The sequence below is a fragment of the Carettochelys insculpta genome, chromosome 29 (assembly GCF_033958435.1).
Source record: "Carettochelys insculpta isolate YL-2023 chromosome 29, ASM3395843v1, whole genome shotgun sequence".
In the NCBI taxonomy this organism is placed as follows: Eukaryota; Metazoa; Chordata; order Testudines; family Carettochelyidae; genus Carettochelys; species Carettochelys insculpta.
Genome location: NC_134165.1, coordinates 10,390,103 through 10,408,344, shown reverse-complemented (window position 1 = coordinate 10,408,344; position 18,242 = coordinate 10,390,103). Strand labels below are relative to the sequence as shown.

General features: G+C 44.8%; 1 protein-coding gene across 1 annotated transcript; it reads left to right on the top strand.

Moving 5' to 3' along the window:
• The first annotated feature begins 5,202 nt into the window (after positions 1–5,202).
• HOXC13 (homeobox C13) lies at positions 5,203–8,562 on the top strand. Its single transcript, XM_074979994.1, has 2 exons — positions 5,203–5,866; positions 8,306–8,562. The coding sequence occupies exons 1-2, from the start codon at positions 5,203–5,205 to the stop codon at positions 8,560–8,562; spliced, it is 921 nt and encodes a 306-aa protein (XP_074836095.1).
• Positions 8,563–18,242: the final 9,680 nt, after the last annotated feature.

Sequence of the window (18,242 nt, the reverse complement as noted above, 5' to 3'; positions counted from 1 at the left end):
AGTAATAGAACAGAAAACTCACCCAAAAGCATTGGAAGGTACTTAGCTTTGGCTGTCACGTACACAAAGCACATTAGAGAATTAATGGGAAAGCTTTCAGAAACCACTGCTAGTCCATGAAATGCAATGTCATAGTTTGTTGACTAAATTTATCTTCCGGTGGGAAAATTATATAGTGATCCCCATTTTTCTTGTACCACGAATTTAATTTTCTCTTGTGGCTCAAAACGCTTACGATTAGATCGTCTCCTCTTGGCCCTAACCACAAGCTGGGTATGCAAGATCTTTTTCTGAATGTATGTCTAAATTGTATTTGACATTTTGTACGTGGTTTTCTTGGGCACTGATTCACGAACAGCTGCTTTATCTGGAATGAAAAGAATACATTTGGCGGGGTTATTCCTTTTATTTATTATAGATTTATAACTTTCCGAAGTCACAAAGCAAGAAACTTTGCACAGAGAACTTAAAAATCATTAGTGTGCCTACGGGCAGGGAGATTTCAAATCTTTCGGATCTCAAGAAAAAAGTGTGTGTGTGTGTCGGGGGGGGGGGTTTCTAATGAAACATTTTTCTGGACGTTTTCTACCCAAAATTGAAACAAAGACCTTCTATTGGTATGTCTATCTCCTCAGCTCCAATTCATTTTTCTTGAAGGGATAAATAATTACAGGTAGCTTTATGATGAGCTGCTGCTCTTTGTACCTTTCTTACTAGCCATCATTTTTTCCTGCCTGTGAAAGCAATGCTTAATTCAGGACCATGCTAAATGTAGGGGTGTGTGTGTGTGTTTGTGGGCCTTTTCAGGCGATGAACTCATTAAAATAGATCATTATTTTCATGAATACTATAACCATTGCACAGAAGGGACATCGACTCTAATGTATGGCAAGTCTTTTCTGTTTAATAAGCAAAGGACATTGAAACATGAAACCCTGTGGGTGAAAGCTAAAGTACACCTAGTTCATCTCAGAGGGGTAGCCATGTTAGTCGGTAACTGCAAACACAAGCAGGAGTCCTGTGACACCTTATAACCTAACAGATTTATTTGCACAGAAGCTTTTCGTGGTTTTTGCTCAGCAAAACTTATGTTCAAATAAATCTGTTAGTCTATAAGGTGTCACGGGACTCCTCCTTGTTTTTTGCTGGTTCATCTGCGGAATTTATTTTCCAGCATATTTCTTCTGGAGGAGAAAATGAATGCAAGCCCAACATTAATGCCTAAAGGAAGGAACTCTGAACCCAAACAAAATGGGATACAATCTTGCTGAGGAATCCTTTGAGGACTAGTTTGCATCCTGAGTTCTTGAAAATAAAAGCATAGCACTAGCTGAAAGAATACTATTTACTTTTCCATGGATTGTGAAATTCATCTGGCTAACACTTCTTTACTGCTAGTAAAATAAAAACAGTCGCCCAGGCGGTCCTCCTAGCGCATAATGCATAAGAAACTACAGACGTCTGAGCAAAAGCATTGCTTTATCAGCAGCCGAAGCTTCTTTAATGACAGCTTTTTCCTTCCTTAAGGTCCACTTGTATCTCAGAGGAATCGCCCCTTTTGGGTGGGGGGGGGGAAGCACTCGTACAAAAATATTCTTCCTCACAAGACGTGGTATTATTGAAGACATTACAGATAATGGAGATGGTGCCATGAGGCAGTAAGTCAAGTTGTTCGGACTTTTCAACGTTTGCTCCTGATATTTCTGGTCAGAGGTAGCAGCTAAAAACACCGAGCAAACAGCAGCCTGCCGGATTCTACAGGTCACTTCTGTGATTTTTGTTTCTAATCGCTCATTTCTCTTCTGAAGGTTGGCAGTTGTGATTAGCAGGGGGCAAAGCAGTTCCACATTTGGGGGTGGGTGAACCTCGCTGGACAGTTACTACTGAATTAAATCCCTCCAGTTTACCCTTGGTCTTCCATCCCCGGCTTGCTCTCCCTCCGTTTCCACGAGCTAGTACTCAGCAGCTGGATGAAGTGAAATGCAGCTCCAACGCACAGGCAGGGCAGACCACGAAAAGTCTCACCTCCTTCACCTCAAAGCTGCGCCTTTTCTCTCCTGCTTCCTTTGGCATTTCTCAGAAATCACAGTTCACGTTCCTGGACCCTGAGCCGGAAAAATCTCTCCGTCTCTTCACCCCACACCCTTTAACCCTGTTGTCCTAATTTTCTGTCTGCAACGCGCAATAATAAACTGAATTGTAAAATGCAACCTTTAATTAAATCTATATTTCATTGGAATAGCAATTGTAAATATCCTTGCATGACCCTGGAAAAGATCTCACTCTTATTTTTCATTTATTACTTTGCCTGCTCTGAGAAGAATTGTACCTGAAATCCTTAACGTTTATAAGCTGATTTGTTTTTGTTTTCTGCGCTCGGTACTCGTTCTCTTCAACAACTGATTTCTCGTGGACTCCCTCAGTTATAAGATACGATGTATTGTGGTTCTAGTAGGCTTATAATAAATCTTTAAACTGTAACTTGTAACCTTCCTTACACACTTCAGAGTCCAGGCATAGGCTACAAAATGTTAAACTATTTCAAGCTAATTGACATGGGGTCTATTCAAAAATTAAAGGTTGTCAAGAGGAGTTGGATTTTTGCTCCAAGGTGGCGGGGGGAACTGTTTTTAATCCGTAGATAACCTCTTTGTTGCTTTTATATCCATCATCCATGCAGACCAGGAAGATTTCTAGGTGAAGTATTCAAAAGAATGTCAAAGGACTGGCTTTTCTGCGTGTATATTTAATCTTTCCTTTAAAAATTGCACGCTGGTGTATTTGCCTATGGTTTTGAAATAACTTCACACTTTTAATATGTTGCACCCGATTTCTCTTCCAGAGACAGCGGGCACAATTCCTTTGAACCTATAGTTTCTCGGGGACTTTGCATGTCACTTAGACGCTATCCGTGAAGTTCATTCTTGTGTCTAGACATTAATTAGGAACAGGGTTGTCTATGTTGCCTTGACCTTGGACTTCGCCTTAAAAAAAAAATCTTTCACCAAGGATTTCTGAAAACTAATGTTGCAGAGCATCCTCATGAGAAACTTCAAAGTTTATTAAAAGCGCAGTTTTCACATCTGCCTTTAAAATGCTACTTTGCTGATCGGACTGAGTTATTTGGTGTGCTTGGTTCTTTCACTGCCTGTAAGATTTTATTTAATGGAGAAAAGAGGAAAAACGCTGCGGAAAAGATGAGGCTGCCTCTCTGAAAATGGATATTTAACCCCGTCCCTGAAATTAATATGCTACATTAGGTGTAGACTATATACAACCAATAAATATAACTTATTCAATTCGTGTATGAGTGAAATTTTTGTCTTCTTTTCAATCTCACTTACGCAATACTGAGCTAAATTAGATATGGAATTTTATATCTTCGTCGGTTTCATTCAGGAGCATAGATCAATCCCAAAATGCGAAAATCCCACCGCGAAGGACTATCCACTTACAAACTATTAGAGAACATTGGAAGGTTGGAATATTGAGGGAAAAAACATGTTTCGAAAGAACCTCGTCTAACTTTGTCCAGTGTCTTTCATATTCCCTCGCCACTGAACTGCTGTCTGAGTTATTTCGGATCGATTATTTCTGGTGGCGGGAGGGGGGAAAAATCAGCATCAGATCAGTTTTCTGGTCTTTTTTTTCACACACCTAAACTCACACTTTCCCCATCACTACAAGAAAGAAGACTGAAATGACTGACTCGTCAGAAATTAAGCCAGGGAACTTTACCCTGCAAGGGCAGGGAAATGGGACAAGACCACATACGACTCTTCTCAACAATCTCTCCCCCAGTAACTTGCTGGTCTTCCATTTCTTCTGTTTAATTATAATCCACCCACTTTGGATCCTGTTTACGTTGTATCAACTGAGTTGTGTCTATTATCTTTTGCAGCTCACACACAAATCAGCCCTGGACCATTAGACCATCTCCCCTTTGTTCCATAACTCATATCCTTGCTGCAATATTTATTACTGACGCATTAAACATGCATAGCAGGATCTAATAGCATAATCGCGGCCGATCCCTTTAAACCCTTCCCAGTTTGCTCAGCACGAAAGATTAAGTATTATTAGCTTGGATTAATAAAAGAAACAAGAGGATAAAGCATCTATTATTGCAATCTTGGTTTTCTCATGGTAGCTGGGTTGAATACTAGAAAAAAGAGGTATGGGGGGAAACACCTGGCTTAGACACATACAACAGGTTACTTCTCCTAAAGTCCATGTGCCGTCCAAAGTTAGGTATTATTTTCTAATATTTTAAAGCGACGATCCACACCAGGTATCCCTTCATTTTGAAGTAAACGGAGCTTTTATAACTTCCTGGCCCACACACAGACACACACACACACACACACACGAAGAGAAGGAATTACCCAGGCGTTATAATGAAGTCCCTTCTTTCTTTCCTCTGATATCCCAGCGGATAACGATCAACGCTCTTTAAGGATTAAAAACCAAGCAGCCAAGCAACCCACCCAAGAAGGTTGGCCAGGGAAGGCTGGTGTATTAGACCTACCGGTCCTGTTAGTCTGTTAGAAGTATATGAGCGGTGAACAAAGAAGGAAGAACATTGTATTATTAACATCAGCGATTCCCCGCCCCCCGCTTTATTCCAGTTTCCTGATGATCTTATTTATGTATTTTTTTCACCTGACAAAGGAGCCTTCTCAGTCCTTAGCTCCCAAGGCAAGAATGAAACGCTTCAGTCAGATCACGGCCGCGGGCGGGTTTTATTTTACTCTATTTTACTTTACAAAGGTTCCCAGCAGAGCATTTTTAAATATCCTGACTATTTGGGAAGGGAGCTAGGGGAGAACCTCGGGTCCTAGCTCGGCTCTTTGTGTCGGCCGAATTTGGAGTTCCCATTCCCCTTATTTAGTCCGCTCCTTCTTTACAATGTGGGTGTCACCCATTGCCTTTAAGGAGCTCGGCTTGTCTCTCAGAGGCAGCCAATAGAAGCTGTCCTTTTCCCGGCCCGAAGCCAGGAGGGACGCGCGGATAGGACGGGGCGGGCGGAACACGTGACCCGGGCCGGGTTTATTGAGAGCGCTGTGCCAGTCACGTGCCCCGGAGGATTTCTTAATGAACTGGTCCCGGCTGTGCGCATGCTCCCGCGTAAACAATATGTGGGGGAAATTAGGTGTCCCTGGTCGGGAAGTCGAGTTTTAAAAAGCGCAGGCAGACCATGCTATGACGACTTCACTGCTCCTGCATCCACGCTGGGCGGATACCTTTATGTACGTGTATGAGGAAAATCCGAATGAAAACAGCCAGAATAAAACCCCAGCCATGGAGGCGCTAGGTGGGAACTGCCCAGCGAGCCACTGCAGGGATATAATGACTCACCCCGTGCTGGGTCGCCATTCCGGCACCATTGGGACTCACCAGGGTTCTGTCTACACGGATATCCCCGCGCCGGAAGCAGCCAGGCAGTGCCCTCCGCCGCCAGCCTCTTCCAACGCCACCTTGGGCTACGGTTACCCTTTTGGAGGCAGCTACTATGGGTGTCGGTTCTCTCATTCCCACAACGTGAACTTACAACAAAAGCCTTGTTCCTACCACCCGGCGGAAAAGTACCCCGAACCCAGCGGCTCCCTCCCCAGCGAGGAGCTCTCTTCCAGGGCCAAAGAGTTTGCTTTTTACCCCAGCTTTGCCAGCTCCTACCAGGCGGTCCCTGGTTACTTGGACATGTCTGTCGTGCCAGGGATCAGTGGCCACCCGGAGCCGAGGCATGACACTTTGCTTCCCATGGAAGGGTACCAACACTGGGCTCTGTCCAATGGTTGGGACGGGCAGGTCTATTGCTCCAAAGAGCAGCCCCAGTCCGCCCATCTTTGGAAGTCACCTTTCCCAGGTAGGGTGTTGTGAGCTCCAGCATGCTTCTCTGCTTGCTAACCGCCGGGTTAAAAAAAATCGCTTTGGAATGTTTTTTGTCTGGGACTTATGTGTATGGACACGCACGGGTAAGAAGGTGAAGCAATCTGGCTGACACAGTACCGTGCGCTTGAGGTTGCCTTAAAAGTGCGTCGGTTTCCATCTCTTTGTTGCCTCCCTGGCGCCGCCTCACCTAGCGGGGTCTGCAGGCTCGCTGCTTTCTTATTTCATTCCATCTCACTTCCCACCCAAGTTTCTGAGCACGGGAAGCATGAAAAAAACGCCCGCTCCCCTCCTGACGTTGGCTAGACGCGTTAGGTGGCTTGCGATGGTCGTGGTGCAGTAAATCATACCGCAATTACAGAAATGGGTGTCAAGTGACAAATGAATCGTGTTCGGGGGAACGGGTTGACCAACAAAAAGCAGAGGAAGGAGTTCCCCTCCTCCACTTAGAAGTCTGGCGCGAGCTGCCGCGCGCAAAGCAACCAGAACGCCTACGAGGTCAGGACAAAACCAGAAAGCAGTCCTGGAGCACTTCGCAGACTAAGCAAATGATTTATGAGCCGATGAGCTTTCGTGGGGCAGACCCACGTCTGCAGATCTGGAAACTGACTTCTGCCCCATTCTCTTGCCACCGCCTCTCACAGGGCTCGTTCTTCCCAATTCATATCAGGGCCTGGGCACGGTGAGCTGGAGAAATGCGCGGCAATAAAGTAGAACTGAAGATTTTGTGTACTGGACCCAAGAGCATTCACGTTGGAAACATGCGACTGGCTTGATTCTGGCTTTACTTCTCAGCGAATGGGATCAGAGGGAGGCCGGATAGGCAGCCCCCCCAGAGAATAAAGTCAATTAATGCTCCATAGGATGGGGGGGGGGGTATTTTTATTAAGCGGTGCTGACTGGGGGAGGGCTGTGAGTCTGACAAATCCCCTTAGCACTTGCTGGGTTTCAATGGCTCTTTTGCAGAGGTTGGGTAAAATACTTTACTTTCTTTCGCCTCTTTGGAACAACAACAAAAATTTAAGTCGTGGTAGGGAAACAGCCGGCTAGCAGGTTCTTCTCCTGCCTAGAGCTCCTGTATTGTGCGCAAATCTGATAGCAGAGGGGCATTTGCCAACGCTGGGGAAAATGGAACCCTTTAAAGGCAACATTCAAGAAAGGGCATTTTATGCAGGGGGAGACCTAGGGGTCTATGATTCTCTGCAAGGGTGTGCAACCTTCTGGAGAAAATCTGTGCGTGTTTGGCTGTAGTGGAGAAGGAGCGACTCCTGACCTGTCATGGATATGTTGGACGTGGGGTTCAGTGGTTTCGTTCGCTGATAAATCATGGAGGATTTCCATGGGGGGTGGTTCCCATTACTGTATCTATTGGGCCCTTCTAGGAGCCCTTCGCGGACGTTACCGGATCTGTCAGTCTCATAGAAACCGGCAGAGGCCGGCGATGCAAAATGGTCGAGGTGTAGTGCTATTTTTAAACCCCTGCGTGTCAGGGATGAGAGCGGGCTCGTGGTACCTGCCTCAGTTGGGGATGGAGTGCGGGGAGGGTTGCGCTCCCTAGTCCCCGCGGTTCTTCCTCTAGTGGCCCCGTGACCCTTCCAGAGATAAGGCACCTTTTATCCGATCGGATCTGGAAATGTTTTTTAAACCGGTTGTGCTCTGCCAGGGATGCGCCCGCGTGCGGTTCCTTAGACGGTAGGCAGCCACCAGCCTTAGCACAGGGCAAAGCGCTCTACGCATCCGCGGGACGTGTTTAGAGGCTCACTGAGGCAATATTTCTTACTGCTTTGGGTGCCTCTCGAGGAAAGAGAGAACCAAGATAACTTGCCACCCTTCGGTTTAATCCGAGGCTTCCCCTCCCCCCGCCATGCATCAACCCAAGCTGTAGGTTAGTAACCGATTCCCAGGGAAGTCGGGGCTTTTCCAGATTGCCCCATGGTACTCGCGTGGCAGAGGAGAGGCTGTACGTACAACCCACACAACCAGGAGCCAATGGCTTATCCAAATGGGCCCTATTGCTTTGCCTACGAGGTGCCATTTGCAATCTGAGATCTATCGTTCCGATCCCTGAAAATCATAATGAATGGGTGCGCGTACCGCGGTCCGGTAATAATGGTAAAACCAGATATTAAAATTTAATGTAGGTTTTTTTAAATGGAGAGAAATTTAAAGCCACCGCTAAAATTTACCCGGTAGGACGGTCGAATGGATTCGTCCTGCTGGGTGTCTTATTAAATTAATTGATGCTCCTTGTTTATATGGGAAAACCCACCTAGACAATATCTCCTGGGATACTGGCGGTTTTTTCTCCACGCTAATCTAGCCTCAGTTCTCTTCTCATAGGTCTTTCTGTCCGTCTGTCTTTCCCCTTCCAGAGGGTAGAACTATGTAACCTTTTCTCTGTCTCCCCATCCTGCAGACGTAGTACCTCTCCAGCCAGAAGGGAGCAGCTACCGCAGGGGCCGGAAGAAAAGGGTCCCCTATACGAAAGTCCAGCTGAAAGAACTGGAGAAGGAGTACGCAGCCAGCAAGTTCATTACCAAAGAGAAGCGTCGGCGAATTTCGGCCACCACCAATCTCTCCGAACGCCAAGTCACCATCTGGTTCCAGAACCGCAGGGTCAAAGAGAAAAAGGTAGTTAGCAAATCGAAGGCACCCCTCCTTCACGCCACCTGACAAAGAAATCTCCGAGAGGGTGGGGGGGGGGAGACAGAGAGTAAGAAACACATACGATTGTTTATCGGATAAACCTGTGTAATAACAACTACCCACATCCGAACGCTTTGATGATTCAATTGGTTCTTTAAAACGCAAAGAAAGAAACAAACAGCATCTTTGGTGCTCGTCCACCGTGCTCCGGCTGTGAATTGCTCTCCGGCGTCCAGCGATAACATTGACCGTGTATATTCAATGCAAACGCAGATCGGTTCTGTTGCAAAGACAGAGAACCTGAAGGTTCTTTTGTAACTCTGTAGTATAGCCTGGCCCTGCCCGCACCCTCTTCTCCAACGCGTAGCTCCTGCTCTCTCACGCCCTGATGTGTGGAGAACCTCGCTCCGTAGCAGAATCTTACCGTGTTACATTAGCTGAATAGGCTTTCGCCGCACCGGACCCCCTTCGCCCTTCCCCCACCCAAAATAAGGCTGCTATCGTGCGAAGAGAATATTTTTATTAATATTAGTGTTATTCTGCATCACTTACAAACAATAACAAAGTACTAAGTTAGGTCACCTGGGAAATGAACGTGACTTGCTATATAACACGTTGTGGAGGGTATGTTCTCACTGGGGTTGATAGAGCTCTGGCATCAAACTAGAATGTCTGGTTTTTTATTATTATTGTTATTATTATTATTTTATTCGGGACAATAGGGACGGTCCTGTACACCTTATTGTCCCTGGTTCGGTTTGTTCTGCCCGCCCCGTGCACCGACTCAGACAGTGTTCTTTCGATACGTAAAAGCGATCATTTTTAATGTCTTGTCTCTGTATATAATAGTGCGGTGTCCGGATGACATGTACTGAATGCAGCTCACGTTTCTTAAAAATAAAGCTTTTTTTTTTTTTTTTTTTTTTGAGATGCTGCCGAGATGTTATTCTGGGTGCTCCTACTGGGAGATGGGTACTTAGTTTACGCTTTTCAAGGCAAAATCAGATATAAAATACCATCTCATGGAGATAAACATCTGGTGGAGCTGGAAGGGACCTCGGGTTCCCCCACCTCCTGGCAGGGCCGGGCACTATCATTTCCCCTCTTTTTTAATTATTAACTTACTTGTCCCAGCTCCCTGAAATGGTCCCTTCCGGGGTCGAGCTCACAACCCTCTAGTTAACCGGCTAATGCTTAAACCACTCAACCACCCCACCCTACTGTAAGGCGAAGTAGCTCACTGTAACCCCCCCCGCGCCACCACCACCACCACCACCACCAAAGTAATCAGCTTGGAAAAATTGGCGCCCCAAAGCTAAAACCTGTCAGGAAAACTGCCAGAAAGGTGAAATTTGAAGTGTGTCTGATTTGAAGAGCAGAAGAGTCAACCCCTAGAAGCCAAAAATACGGGCATGTAAGGAAGGTTGGGATGATGCCTGCACCGGAGGAATATTGGCATCAGCTTGTTTCAAAGGAGGAAATGGACGAAAAACAGCTTGCGTCAACCAGAGCGGGTAGGCGCCCGGGCGGGGAGGGAGGTTTCGCTCAGTGGTTTGAGTATTGGCCTGCTAAGCTTGGAGTTATGAGCTCGGTCCTTGAGTAGGTGGCTTAGGGCAAGCAGTTCTAATATACATCTATCTCGGTCGGGTTGGTGTTTGGTCCCGTCAAGAGGGCAGGAGACCAGTCTCGGTAACTTTCCAAGATCCTTCCTAGCTGCGTGGCGCCGCATTTATATTTCATAAGTGGGGGGAGGAGGAAAGGAGGTGACCCTTTCCCTCTTTGGAGAGCGACTTGTATTCCTGTGCCAGGGAAGGGGGAGTCGCTTATTTTTTGGGGGTGCGGGAGATACTTATAACCTCGCTCCTGTGCGAATACGTGGCTCCAAAGGTGTATTTTGCAAAACCAGTCTGACTCAGCCCGGTTCAGAGATAGAAATCGGAGCCCTGCCTTCCTTTTACTAAACCAGTGGAAAGATCCTACTCCGTAACCTTACTGCGTCCTCTCATAGGCCGGGTGAAAGCCGCCGTGGGACCTCGTAGGCTTTCAAAAGTGGAGCGTTTAAAAATATCGTGCAGCCATTTGCTTCTGTAGGCGAGTCACTCTATACCTTAGTATCCTTGAAAATGAATCGCTTCGTTAGATGGTCACCGGGGGGAAAAAAAAAGACCTTAACAGTCAAGTAACCTAAACCAATGCTATTTCTGCTTCAATTTGCATTGAAGGGGTAGGAAAGCCAAAAGCAAGCGTGTGTGTGTGCGTGTGTGTGTGTTTGCGCGCGCAATGACTAGATTGTACAGATGCAAAACCTCCCTGAATTATGCATAGATCAACACTTGGATTGAACTACAGCGAGCAGACACACCTATACCTCTGTGTGTCTGCGTGCCCCTTACTTGAATACAAGCGCTGGTTGCAAGGTATAGAATGCATAGACACAGGGCCTTCATGAAACCAATCTACTGAAATTCTACCACCTATTTAAAAGTTTCCAATGGTGCTTCCGGATGTATTTATAGGCACAGACCATCCCACCAGAGTTTATGTGGCCACTGGCGTATTTTGTAAAGCAAGAGGCGGAACACAGCGAACGAAGGTTGAAATAACTGTGCGGTCGTGCTCATTGTCAAAGTCTTCCTCAGGTGTGTGAATTAAGAGGGGATAAGATTTCTTAAACACACGGTCATTCCTGAAATGATTTCTTTTTCCCAGGTGGTGGGATAGGCTCGTCCATATTGTTTTTCCTGAGATGACGCTGAGGATTTCTTTTTCATGAGGGTGAAAGCTTATACGTAGGAAGGGATAGTTTGGAAGGAAGTGTGAAGAGAGAGAGGTGCACACGCATATGTTTTTCGATTGCCATAATATAGAAATGTATTGAAAATTCGTCTCTGTTGACGTAGGCTGCCAATGAAATGTTATGAACTTTGTATCTATGCCTTGTTCCAACTCATTTTTAACATGGACACCCTTATTTCCCCGATTCATCTTGGAAAGTATTTTCTTCAACGGGGGTGTGCGTCGTAAAAACTGCACTCCTCTCAGCCGCATGAGCCCTTGATTAAGACTGATATCCTCTAGATACTGGTACCGACCCTAGCTGATTTACAAAAGCCCTCGCTGGGTAATTTCAGTTCAGACGTCTAGTTCAGGGAGAGAACTCCCGGGGGTCTATCGCCTTCATTGGAGTGATGAGGCTGGGAGAGAGATCTGGAATTAGGTTCATTGTGTGTGTGTGTGTGTGTGTGTGGTTAGTGATGAGGCTGGGAGAGAGATTTGGAATTAGGTTCATTGTGTGTGTGGAGGGGGGGGGTTCCTGTGACAACATTTCTACTTCTTCTAAGTTTTTATTTTCACCTGAAGCTTCAGTCCCTATTAATTTGGATTGAAATCTCTCTCTCTCTCTCTCTCCGTCTCTGGGTAGAAAGCACATATAATAAACAAAAGGGAAATAGAAGGAAGGTGATTCTCACACAAAGGGGCCTGAGGTCATGCAAGCTAAAATATGGCTGGAAGCCGGATATTGCTGATGTTATGGCAATAGATGTTTCCTCTCATTTTCAGCGTCTCTCTGCGTGTTTCTGCTCCCGCCCTCCCTCCCTTCTTTTTCACATTAGCTTATAATAATATTATGGGTTTGGAGCAGAGGCTTTTGGACACCTACCGAATTCAGATGAGGGGTTGTGGGCTTCAGATGTTCCAAAGCATGAAGTTATGGCTGGGCTCCATTCCGAGGAGGAGATAATACAGAGGATGCTCAGTCCTATGGCTAATGTCCTCATGGTGGACGTGGACCTGTCTCCACTGTGACATTGTGGTAACTCTCTGGCTTGGGTAGGTTTAGCCACTGGTGCAAGTAAGATTCGAATCCGGGCCTTCTAAGAACAAAGAAAACAAATGGCGTGTCATGGATGGAACTGTATCATCGGGAGCTTTTTTTCCTATTTAATTTTGTCATGTGAGCTAAGGAGAGTAATTTAGGAGGCGAATAGAACGAAAACAAAATCGGTGACAATACGGACTGGACTCGATGACCTCCTGAAGTCTCTTCCAGCCCTAGGATTCTATGACTTGTACATATCTCTCGGCCCCCCCCCCAGGCTTGACTTTCCCTCCTCTCCAATTTTTTTCTTGCAACAATAACAATCATCGGTAATTCAGGAGCGTCGGACACCTTCTTGCAATGCGAAATATGGAAGATTGCAGTGGGACAATGGAAAGCAAGGAAGAAAACCAAACCACGCGGGTCCCTCACTATTTTCTGCGATAAACATTCGGTGTCTTAAACCCATTTTGGTGTGAATTCGCAAACACCAAAAAACCTTCTCAGTTTTCAGCCTCTTTCTTTCAGATGCCAAACGCCCGAGGTAGGTTTGATTATTTATTTGTTTGTTTATTTTGGGAGGAAGTCGCATCAGAAAGCCATGACGTCAATCCTCGATTACCCTTGACCGTGACTAGGCGGTCTGTTTGACCTTGACATCATGAGTTTGGTGCATATTGATCAAGGGGACCACAGCCTTGATCTTCTGGCAACCAGTTAGGAGCCAGAGTTCTCTGAGTAGCCCCGCTTCTGTTTACAGATTTTTTTTTAAAAAAGGTGTCATTTGAAGTCTAGACAGACGAGCTAATGGCCAACAATAAACGCATGAAAAGGAAGTTCCACAAGTTTTGTCTTTTCTTTCCTTTGTATCAAGGAGTTTGAATAAATTCTTAACCACCGTCTTTGTAGTGAAATACTTCTTATTTCCCCCCTTTTTTCTCCATTTCAGTTTTCATAGTTCTCATTCACTCCCTTTGGAAGAATAAATTGCTAGTCTGGAGGGGAAAATGTGGCTTCACACCACTGAGTTGTAAGGTGAAGTTAACTATAATTGTCAGTGGGCTGGGTGAGGATAAATGTGTATCTGGATCACAGAAAATTCCCAGTCTTTGCTGAGATATTTTTAATAGTAAAAGAAGAAAATTGGAGAAGGACTTGCCTAGTGTAGTTGTCAAGCAATTTCTAAAGTAACTAATTACCGAGGTGCACTTGTGGGTAATATGAAGGCTAATTTAGAAATATGAAATACCTCTTGTGTATATTTAAGCACAGTCTCAAAGGGTTTTGAAGTCAATGTGTTTAAGACATATGCATAGAAATGTTCATCTCTTTACCGTGATGCACTTTGAATGCAAGTTATTGTCCTGTGAGCATCTCAACCCCATATGAATTAGACCACAGGAAGGTTTCATAAACCTGTTCTATTTTAAGAAGTGTCCTGTAGCACCGTAAAGACTAACACGTTTATTTATTAAGTAATACACTTCCGTGGGTCTTACCCTTACCTTATATTGTGAGTTCTTCTCTAAATATGCCACAGGGTTTCTTACAACTGCGACCTGCCGGGTGAATATACTTTTCAATTCTCCCTAGTTCTGTGCTTTAAAAATTAAATACCGCCTTTCCCAGCAAAGCCCAATCAGTAAATACGTTAGTCTTGAAGGGGCTACAGGACTGCTAGTTTCTTCTGACGCTACAGATTAACACGGCTGCCCCTGTAAGATTTTTCTAATCGCTACATTCTCCACCGACTCTCACCTAGCCACCCCCACGTAGAGAAAAACACATAAAATAGGTCTGGAAATGTTCTGGACGCTCGGTTACAATAGTTTATCAATACTCTGTAAAATCCAGCGGGTTTAGTGTAGTATTTCCGCCACGGAATTACAGTGTTCCGCGTCAGTCTGGACCCTGAGCACAGCTGAGTTAAACTTTTCTGAAGTTGCCAGTTTACATTAATCCGACAGGAGACTGATAACCTCTGCTGGCAGCGCTGGGGAAAATGTAGCGGCACCGTAAGCATTAACTATTAAGGGCATGGAGAAGACCAGAGCAATGCAGTTTTCTTCATCGTTTAACTTGATGGTTTATCCAGGCAACCACCAATATTTCGCCTCTTAAATGTAATCAAATGACAGCTCACCCTGGACGTTTTTATTCAGTTATATTGAATAGATTTGTCTTTTTTTTTAATTTCCCCTTCTCCTCTGTGTGTTCCATTTCGCTACCCCAACCTTGTAAAAATTCTCTTTTCTGCCAGAAGTAGCCAATTACAATGCTTTAAAGTATATGTAACCGGTTTGGAATAAGGACAGTCCCACAGACTTGCCTTAATCAATGCATATTTTATCCCTTTTTACATTTATTTTTCTAAATTCTTTCTTCTGGTCATGTAACTCACTTCTTATTGATTTAATACCAAGTATATAACACTCCTTAAAAACCCAGCATGTTTGGCAGACAAATCAGCTCGGAAGAGACCAGAGTTACCGGCCAAGTCTAAAATTCTAACTCCAAAAGTCATATTTTAGATGATTTCACTCGTGTTCAAAATAGAATAAAATAAGCAATTTATTGCAGTATCTTCAGGATAGAAGATTTCCGACGGCGAATTAAATTTATGTCTGATTTCTTGGGGGCAAAGTGAAGGATTCAACCTTGGTCCTTTAAACCTAACATTTAAAGATCTTGATGCGGTATTGTTATAGTGGGGCATGTTTAATTTTTAAAACACAGATCGGCGGCTGTGGGGGGGAGGGAGTTTAATCCAACGGCAGGTCGCAGTTGAGATAAACCCTCTGGAACATTTAGAAAAGAAATCACTGCGCAGTGTAAGGGAAACGGTGTTCACAAACCACACACGCTGGGACGGTACTGATTGGAAATAGGAGCATGGCGGACGATAATAAAATATGAATAAATAAGAGAATTTGGAGGGCAATGCGTGGTGACTGGAGAGGAATTAAAAGTTGAGAGTTTTCTGCCGCTTCTTTCATTTGCTGTGCCGGATACTCTTTCGAGACAGTCATTTGCATAAAACGTAGATCCCTATTTACTACACTAGACAGTGACCTTGAACTGCCTGAGTGCCATTTCAGTTTGCTGCCTCTCTCTGTGTGTCTCGGTCTCTCTCTTGTAGCTATTACTAATTTACACTTGGGAGGGGTGTGCTGTAACATTAAAGAGAACCTTTCCTACTTCCTTGCTTGGAAGAGTTTGTGTGTGAAGAAGAGAGGAAATAAACACGTGGTGAAAATGATTCCGTATGTCTGTCTAGATCTCTACCTGCCGAGGGGCTGCTTTTGAAGAGGTAAGGCCTAGTGATTTCTCTGCAAGGGTAAAACAACGTGGGTCACGCTTTTGGGGGAAAATTATAATATTGTTATTTCTTTAAGGATCACAGAAATAAAATAAAATAAAATAAAATAAAATAATCAGCCTTTCATCTCAAAATTCGTCGCTGTGTCCTTCGGGCGGACTCGGAGGTACCAGGCACAAGGCATTGCAGGAAGCATTCTTAAATTAGTAATATCAAATAGGAACTAAGACAGGTTAGCGTGGTAGTCAGGGCGTTTTATCTGAAACACTACTGTAAGCAATTACATGGGTTAGGGACAGCAAAGGGGGTGCCTTTTAAAAGCTCCATCACTAGTTTTTAACTAACAATGCCTCTTCCACAGCAAGAACTCATGGTAAAAATACAATGGCTTTACTAAGCATTTGCTAAAGTTATTTTGTTGTTGTTATTGTTGTTGTTGCCTCTGTGATAGCTGTAAAAAGGACGTTCCTTCTCTAACTATAAAATTATATGATTGAGAAATCTACCTATGCTGGAAATGAAGACCACTGGGGAATATATTTGGGTTTTAACCTGTATATATGTACATGTGACCTCATTTCCTAATATGGAAGTCCAGCGAAGAGTTAGCAGATAGTTTTAGGTAAGTTTTCCGAATGCACTTATCTCACCACTAATAACATTCCCGCAGGCCAGATTCTAGTGTGGAATTTTTGATTCACTTGTTTTAAAACCCAGCATGGGTGCTGTTGGCTGCTTGTGGACCCTTTGCATCGGAGGTGGCCCTACAGTCTTCAAAGGAGAGCTGAAAGGAGGACTGAAAGATGCACCCGCGCTGAAATGAGAACAAAGCCATGATCCTTCCCTGCACCGCCTTATTTCGCGGGGCGTGGGTGGGCAAGAAATAAGAACGGGCTTTCTTTAAAAAAATTAATAAAAGCCAATTCCTGTGGCAACCTACCCAGCTCACACCCTCATCGTGGTGCAAACGATTCTCTCCCACGATTGCAATGCATGAAAAATACGTGCTCAGTGGAGCACAAGGGCTTGGGGAAATCTCGAGCAGCTTTTTAGCTGTACCTGGAAAATAATTCCTTGAAAGCTGAAAAAACGAACCCAGCTTTCATTCGAACTGGAGATATGGAGTAGCAGAATGTATCAGTGTCCGCAGTGTATACGTGCCCACATACCTAGGTATGCATAGTAGGTTCATATGAATAGATCTCCAAATATGTTGTTTAAAACATGAAACCTATCTATATTTATATCCATATCCATGTCCATATGTATTCTGTATGTTTTAATAATATTTTCTGAGCTCTCTACAAAATGCAAAACTGCCAAAGAAAATGAGGGGTTTGATTAACACGTCATTTTTCTGCATAGCTGGGGGGAAGTTAGTTTAGCTTCAATATTTTCCCGGGGAGGGGGATGATTTTCTGCTTTAGTCGCCGCTCAAATAGAGGACGCTTGGCTCGTGCTTCTTGGAGTCTCAAAAATTCGGGGTCTACGTATGCGCTTACCATTCCCATCACCTCCCAAGTTTGTTCATTAAACGCTTCTTTACCTACACCGGACATTTGCCGAGGCAACCTGGTGTCAGTGAACTTGGAAGTTCTTGGCAGGGAAAATTCCGAAGCCATTAAAAAATCCGGTATGCGCTCCCCCCGCCCCCCCCCCCGCTTTTCAAATGCAACCCCCAAATCCTTCCCAGTCTTTATAAGGTCTTCTCTTTGCCTCTTCCTGGGTGCAGGATCCTTTAAAACGGACTTTTAAAATTATTTAGTTCCCACTGAGATCCTTCCCATCTCTCTCTCTCTCTCTCTCTCTCTCTCACACACACACACACACACACCGATTTTTGTCCTGCGTGCAGACCACTGTCTTCTTCGATCCCCGGGTGAAGAAGACCTTGGCTGTCACCAATACAAGCCAAATCCTTGCAAGAGGGCTGCGGACCGGATTTCTTTCTTCGAGGGTTTATTTATTTACTGCGTGCGGGAGGGAGTTTGACGGTCAAGGGGGGTTTCTTTGCAGAAACGAAAGCAGAGGAAGAGCGACATTTTCGGCTTCCTCTTTTGTGCTGCTTATTCGGCAAGGCTAATTAACAAACACCGAGTGGGGGCAGCTGACATCAGGACTTGCTTTTCCGGAAAGATTGTCCCCCTAGCACGGGTGGAACTAGCTGGCGCTGACCTCTGGAGAGGAGAAAGTCTGCTTTAAACTATAAAACGCGTTTAAAAAAAATGCACCTCTTCCATCCCATCAACTGTAAATATGACCCTGTTGCGGTTACAATAATTCGTCTCCGTAAAGAGCCTGTAAACTTTATAGGACACAATACCTAATCGTCCTTTATGTGGGGGGGGATATTGTAAATTTCGACGGTTTTAGTTAATAAGGGGGCTAATTAATGAGAAAATGGCTTCATTCCGCCAGCTGTCGGAGGGACCCTGAGTGCAGCTGGGGGAAGGGAGTCGCGTTTCCACAAGGCTGCCCGGGTGCATTTTTACAGGACAAGAGGTTCCTCGGGCCAGAGCTTAACTCCGTTGCTTTATTTTATAAAAACGTTTTATGGTTCCTCCCCCC

What these genes read in the sequence shown, in the direction of transcription:
- HOXC13 (XM_074979994.1), top strand. Translation starts at nt 5,203, where the DNA reads ATGACGACTTCACTGCTCCTGCATCCACGCTGGGCGGATACCTTTATG. An exon ending in TTGGAAGTCACCTTTCCCAG is followed by an intron (nt 5,867 to 8,305) that starts GTAGGGTGTTGT and finishes CCCATCCTGCAG; the next exon opens with ACGTAGTACCTCTCCAGCCA.